This window comes from Adiantum capillus-veneris, chromosome 6 (genome assembly GCF_014529385.1).
Source record: "Adiantum capillus-veneris isolate H3 chromosome 6, ASM1452938v2, whole genome shotgun sequence".
Lineage (NCBI taxonomy): Eukaryota > Viridiplantae > Streptophyta > Polypodiopsida > Polypodiales > Pteridaceae > Adiantum > Adiantum capillus-veneris.
In genome coordinates this window covers 163051604-163059144 of record NC_140936.1, presented here as the reverse complement: position 1 = coordinate 163059144, position 7541 = coordinate 163051604, and the positions used below count along the sequence as shown (strand labels likewise).

Here is a 7541-nt window from a genome sequence, read left to right as displayed (position 1 = left end):
GGGCTCTTTTCCCGAGGTTGTTCTCCCTCTTGAAGTGTGTTTTGTGATCTTACCTTGACGAGATCCTTCTTGAGTGACACAATCTGTTCATCTTGGGTCGTCACACCATCTTCCAATGTAGTTATCTTGCTTTCTTGGACCAACACGCGTTCTTTGAGACTCTATCGTACCCAAAAGGTTGCGATTGATTTTGTTAATGGTTTTTGTCATCTCTTCTTTGCACTTTGGAATGGAATCCTCTAAAGGGCCAGTCTTGTCATTCTGCTTCTAATGAGGATACGAAAAGTTCTGACGGTGGAAAGAAGACCACACTATACACAAATGTGTTTTCACACTATGTATACATGTTCTTCCACGTCAAGCATACATGTCATACATTTTGCGTACGGTCTGCGTGCCCTTCTAAAGAACTTTGAATATCCCTCCCCCCTCGGGGGGTAATTTCTGCAATCTGATATTTTTTTAAAGGAAAAATTGAATTTTTGGAGAGAGAGAGAGAGAGAGAGAGAGAGAGAGAGAGAGAGAGAGAGAGAGAGAGAGAGAGAGAGAGAGAGACGAAAACCTTTGTGATGTGACGGAAACCCTAACCTACAACCTGTAGCAAGACGAAACCTTGACTGCGTGTCTCTACTGCAAACCTTGAAAGCCTCTTAGCCTACAGCACCGGCAACCTGCATAGCTTTCTCGTGCGCGTGCAATCTTTGCCTCTTGTGCTTGATGCCCTCATACCTCTGTGCATCCTACCTACAGCGCGAGAGAACGATGCAAGCCTTCAAGGGAGGGAAGGGAGAGTGAAGGAAAGAATTGAACATGACATACCCTCCACGTCCCCCCTTCTTCTAAATTATTCAGGTATAGTACACTAGTGTGGCTGGCGGCCTTCGTCCGCCTCTCTCTCTCTCTCTCTCTCTCTCTCTCTCTCTCTCTCTCTCTCTCTCTCTCTCTCTCTCTCTCTCTCCCCCCCCCCCCCCCCCCCCTGCGTGCGCACTGTCCTCACTGTAGCCGGATAAAGGAAATTGCGACACATGGCATTGGAAAACCAGTATCCTTAATAAAACGACAACTCTGCATGGCTAACGAATCGTATAGCACAGAGTCGAGACTGCATGCGAAAAGAGGGAGACAGAAAGCGAGATAGATTGAGAGAGCACGTGTAGGCGCACCTCCTAGAATGGAGTGGTATGCCGGCACGGCAAGAGATAAGAGAAGAAGTACACAGGCACTGGGTGCAATCTCCCCCCCGTGCAAGAGTGACCATTTCCCTCTTGCACGTATTTAATTTATAGATTTTTTGAATGGTCAAATTGATTACAAACTGGCCGGCCGGTCATAAATGGCCAAATCTCATAAAGAGCACTTGAATAATAAAATGTACAATATATATATATTTCCATTCGGATAGGCCTAGCTCGATCTAATCTTTTCCACCTGTCAACTGCAATAAATAATAAAATATCAATTCCATAACAAAAAGCGAAGCTTGCGATAGACACGAGTTCGCACCCCTAACACCTGGGGCCCAATGTATCGCACACTTCGTCCAAGCCGCCTTGGAGTATCATCAACAACATACATTCTCACTTTCCAATTCTCTGTTTCGAATCCAAAGGAAGGCAATGCATTTATGGGCCATTGATACCCTATCTCTCTAAGAGAGACATGACCCCGTCCTGCTGCCTCGTCTAGCTCTAAGGCAACATGATAGTATCCTATGAGTCCTAAATAGCACGTGGACTCATATAGACCTACCAATAGATGGGCTCGATAATAGTGTTTTCTACAAAGAAGTAAGAGTATGTTAAGAAAAATCCAAACCTATTGCAAGACATAAATAATAATAATTCAAAAGCCATACCTTATGGAATCAAAGTCTTCTAAGATATGGACAACATCATTTGCAGGTATGGGTCCCCTCCAAAAAAGTGGATCTATGCTTCATACAACACGGTTAGTATGCTTTACTCATTCAAACTTTAAAGCGAGGCTTATTTTTTTGTAAAGTTCAACAAATTACCTCGAATATATTTTGATACCCTATCCATTGTGTATTTGACTATAGATCTGCTAACCATCTATAAACAATAACAAAAATTAGGATTAATATAAAACTTCATTTAACAAAAAGTTAATGACAAAGAGTAATGCATGGATGAAAGATAGCATGAGGAATTCTTGCGGTCTTTCCCTCCATATTTGCTTGTGTAGCGGATATTGCTGCTTTCTTGGCACTGCTCTGATGATTGCATTCGGATAGACACCCTCGCTTAGCATTCGCCAAAAAACAGCCCAGAGCATCCCATAATAATCACACATCAAGGGATCAACATCCCATCTCAAACAAACCTGATGCTTGCCTCAAACTTTCAAAACAGAATAGCCAACGTTGGCTTAGCTGACTCTACGCGACTCACAAAGCAGTCCACTATGGGGGTCCAAAACAGCCCGTTGAGGGGGAAATCTATTCAATATAGCAACGGATGCATGCTACTCAAAAAATTGTTGCTGCATATAGCAGCTTGATATTCTACGCAAGGGACCGTACAATCCACAACCCACTGCGAGCATATGTCGTATGTGATTGCACTTGGAAAGATGCCCTCCCTCTCTCTCCATCTATTGAAAACAACCCAATGCTTCATGACCGTGACCCTTACCTTCAAGATGCAAGCGTACGTGATTGCATTGGAGAGACATCGTCTATTTGCATCCACCAAAAAAAGCTCAGAGTTTCTTGCCCTGCTTGAGTTGGGCATATCCAACAATCAGTGCATTCCAAGAGACGACATCCTGTAGAGAAATCTCCTCAAGCACTTTTTGTGCTTTATACCTTCAATATGCAAGCGTATGTGATTGCATCGGAGAGACACCCTCGCTTCCCATCCACCAAAAACAAACCAAATATTCTTGGCCCTATCCAACTTGAGCATATCCAACAATCAACACATTCCAAGAGACGACGTCCTGCACATGAAGCTTCTCAAGCACTTTTTGTGCTTTATGAAGTGCACCACATTGGCATACATGTCGGCCAAGGCATTGCCAAGCACGACGTTTTTTTTCAACAACCCCAAGCTAACAATATCATCGTGAACACTTTTGGCCATATGAGCAGGTGCAAGTGTACATGATTGCATCGGAGAGACACCCTCGTTTCACATCCACCAAAAACACACCAGAGCTTCTTGGCCGTGCCCAAGTTGGTCACTTCAAATGACATCCCACACAGGTTGCTCCTCAAACACTTTTTGTGCTTTATGAGGTACACCACATTTGGCATGGCATTTCCAAGCACTACTTTTTCTTTCAACAATATCATTGTGAATTCTTTTGCATCAACCTGTACATGTCTCTCTCTCTCTCTCTCTCTCTCTCTCTCTCTCTCTCTCTAGGGTGAGCTGGTAGCCACCCCTCTAAAGCATTGTTTCTATGATGTTTGAGGTTTGTTGGGATTATTCCTGCAATCTAAAAAAATTCTTCTCCCATTTGTTTCGTTTAGTTCTATTGGGATTGTTCTTACAACAACAAAAACTTCTCTCTCTCTCTCTCTCTCTCTCTCTCTCTCTCTCTCTCTCTCTCTCTCTCTCTCTAACACCCTCGCTTTGCATTCACCAAAAATAGCCCAAATCTTCTTGCCCCTGCCTAAGTTGGGCATAGCAATCATTGCATTCCAAGAGACGATATCCCGCGCAGGAAGCTCCTCAAGCAATTTTTGTGCTTTGTGACGTACGCCACATTTGGCATACATGTTGACCAAGGCATTGCCAAGCACGACATTTTTGTTCAACAATATCATTGTGAATTCTTTTGCCTCGACCTGCACATGATTCTCTCTCTCTCTCTCTCTCTCTCTCTCTCTCTCTCTCTCTCTCTCTCTCTCTCTCTCTCTATCGAGTTGATAGACACCGCTCTAAAGCATTGTTTCTATGATGTTTGAGGTTTGTTGGGATTATTCTTGCAACCTTAAAAACTTCTTCTCCCTTCTCTTTCATTCAGTTCTATTTGGATTGTTCCTATGACAATAAAAACTTCTCTCTCTCTCTCTCTCTCTCTCTCTCTCTCTCTCTCTTCCAAGACATGATTTGAGTTTCAAGTTCATGTTCTCGGAAGTTTCGAATGCTGAGATTTCTACTCACTATCTCTATGCAGCTAGATGTGTACATAATACATGACGTGTAACAACAGTGGGGATTGAATTTTTTCAGAAAAATTACCAAAATATCCCTCTAATTTGTGCCCAAAATACCTTCCAAACTTCAAAAACTACCCAAATATCCTTGTATTTATTTTTCTAATCTTTATTCCTTTTTGAGTGACATTTAAGATCTGGTTTTGAGTGCTTAGCATGTAATTAGTCACAAATTACCTCGCAAAAAAGGGCAAATATTATGTCTAAAAATAATAAAGCAATTAATCTCCAGAGCCTACTTAACAGATTCAAATTCTAGTTTTAGCATCTTGTATTGATAGACAATGAAGTCTCCTTAAGAAAAGCTACAAATGTTTTTGTCTTTTGAGAAATTTAATCCCGCGACCATGGGTATTTTGGAAAAATTGTCGGGTATCTTGGCAATTTGTGACAAAATATTGGGGGTGTTCTGGAAACTTTTGAGATTTAAGGGGTATTTTGGGAATTTCAAAGAACTCTGCGGGTCACTGAAGAGAGAGGCTCCATCCTCTAGCTCGCCATCATTCGTGTTCAGCAGATAGTTGCAGATTGCAACTCGCGGAGACCATCGATGTTTGTCTGTGTGTGTGTGTGTGTGAGAGAGAGAGAGAGAGAGAGAGAGAGAGAGAATGCTGCCAGTGGATCCTCTTCTGTCTACGCATGAGAGAGAGAGAGAGAATCATGTCCACTGTCGGCCAGTGCTTTGATGGATAAATGCTTTCAAGAGGAGGCGGCCTTGCTCTGGGAGCGCTTGTTTGCACACACAATTTCAAAAGGAGTAGCTTGAGGCATGAGTAAGTGTGTAAATGTATGTCTGCATGCACGTGCGCAAAAGCTGTGATCCGAGAGGAAGCACTTGCACTCGCAAAGGGGAGCCCTAGCTTGAGCCCTCACAGCAAGCTTTAGTCCCACAGACTGGGTTACATAGGTGTGTAATTATTTAGATTGCCATTACCATAAGTTACAGATTCTCACTGCCATCTCCATAGTAAAGTTCACCCTCTTGGATCTGTACACTGCCTGACTGCTAGAATGGAACATGGAGCAAGCTTGCATTCAACCTCTGGATCTTGTGGTAGAACCTCACATTCATGTCATGCATATGTGGTGCTTGCAACTCATCTGCATAGCTAAGGAGGCCACTTGCCTTGTGTGTGCCAGGTAGCCCAAGCCCCTTCATAAACATGGAAAAAGATTTGCAAGGAGGTTCACCAACATCGGCACCTGCTGCGGTCGTTCCTGGCGTAATTGGGTTGGCGCCGGAGCTTGCAACTCATCTGCATCGGTAAGGCGGCCACTTGCCTTGTGTGTGCTAGGTAGCCCAAGCCCCTTCATCATCATGGAAAAAGATTTGCGAGGAGGTTCACCAACATCGGTACCTGCTGCTGCAGTCATTCTTGGCGTAATTGGGTCGGTGCCTCTTGTCACAGTGCCGCCATAGCTAGGGTACTCATCAATGGATCTCCGCTTTTCAATCCAGCAGTAATTGTGATCGAGGTAGGCATATATGGTTGTTCTAGTGGTTGGTGGCGGGAGAGCAAGACCGGTTTTGGGTGGGCATGCCTCTCGATCCCACATTCATATTCATATATCTCACATTCCAGCTACTTGTTGAAGAACCCCACTTTTGTCATGCTATTTTCTGTTGTACATGAATGGCTAGCTGAGTTTATGGAATCGTAGTGCAAGGAGGAGTAAAACACAAAGAGAGAGAGAGAGAGAGAGAGAGAGAGAGAGAGAGAGAGAGAACCCACCTAGTTGCTCAGAACCTTCTAAATGCCTCAAAGTCCATGCACCATCTGCATCGAACCAGCTTGTTGAATGATTCTTGTGCTCTAGAGTTTAAGACTGCGGCTCTTATGTTGGTTGCTCCTGCAACTGCGAGTAGTTTACCCACTGGCCGTTGTGCATGAAGACACATGGTCTACCCATGGGCACACACTCTCCACATGATGTTCCCATCAACACTAAGTGCTTCTTTGGTCGTTGTTACATGCGATGCCAAGCCCAACCTGAATTCCTCCTGTTGAGGTTGTAGAGTTGTCGAGTGGAGATGCCATCCGAGCATATGTTGCATCTCTGCTCCTCATGTGAGGTTGAGCTGTAGAGTCGTTGCTTCCTCGCCCCCGTCTCTCTCTCTCTCCCCCCCCCATCTCCCTATCCACATGCTTCGTACCTGCTACACCCCTCTCTCTCTCTCTCTCTCTCTCTCTCTCTCTCCCATCCACATGGTTGGCCATTCAATGACATCGTACTTGCTACACTCTCTCTCTCTCTCTCTCACACACACACACACACACACACACAATCCGGATCACCCACTATCAAAGTTCTGTGCAATCCTTGCTTGCTGATTCTACTCCCACTGCTAAAAGCATGGATTCTCTCTCTCTCTCTCTCTCTCTCTCTCTCTCTCTCTCTCGGATGCCCTGACAAAGAGGATGTATGATGCTTTTGTACCAGAATTTTAAAATACAGACATACCCAAACCTGGAAGCCCGTTTCCCACTTGCAAGAGCCGTCGCTCCTGTAGCTCTCGATCGAACCACACTAGCCTGAGTCGCTGGCAAGTAACCCACGCAGTTCTCATCAGAGTCTCTCTCGCTCTCGCTCTCTATCTCTCTCTCTCTCTCTCTCTCTCTCTCTCTCTTTTTGAATGCAAGAAAGGCAACCGTGTCAGGCACCTGGGTCCTGATAGTCGTTGGCAAAGAAGCCTCTCAACCATTCTTTTGACTTCTTGCTGAACGCCTTCTTGTTGGCCCAGACCGTGGTGAATCCCCCCAGTGCTCAAAAAAAAAAATAAAATTGTTGCATCAAACTGCCGCTGTGCAAGCCAAGCAATAAGCAACATCACCATTGCAAATGCACCAAGTCAACACCATTACGTAAGCACAATGTAGCTTCTGCACAAGAGGCTCGGACATAGTAGCAAGATGGGCAGCACCGTCAGTGGCCAAACTATTTGAAGAACTGCAGTCGTGCCACTTGCATGCTGGTATCACTGGTCAAGTTAGCGCCAAATAGCAATGTAACTTTTTTCTCTCTCTCATATAACACATCTAGAGGTCCACTCTCCTCGTCATATAGATCTCAATGATTTCTCGGGATAGTTTACTACGGCGTTAGAATTCTCTTCTTCTTCTCCTCTCTCCATGAGGCTCGGACGTTGTAGCAAGATGGGCAACGGCATCAGTGGTCAAACTATTAGAAGAGCTACCGTGATCATGGTCAAGCTAGCGCCAAACAGCAATGTAGCCTCCCTTCCGCCCTCCCTTCCTCCCTTAACACATCAAAAGTTCAACTCTCCTCGTCAGATAGATCCTGAAGGTCTCTCGGGATAGTTTCCTATAATGTTAAATTTCTCTTCTTCTTCTTC

At 44.6% G+C, this 7541-nt stretch overlaps 1 protein-coding gene across 1 annotated transcript; it reads left to right on the top strand.

The window, feature by feature from the left end:
• Positions 1-5204: 5204 nt before the first annotated feature.
• LOC147456639 (uncharacterized) lies at positions 5205-6828 on the top strand. The gene is made up of 4 exons (XM_086513872.1): positions 5205-5240; positions 5296-5450; positions 5557-5662; positions 6204-6828. The coding sequence occupies exons 1-4, from the start codon at positions 5205-5207 to the stop codon at positions 6270-6272; spliced, it is 366 nt and encodes a 121-aa protein (XP_086369998.1). The 3' UTR covers positions 6273-6828.
• The last annotated feature ends 713 nt before the right edge of the window (positions 6829-7541 follow it).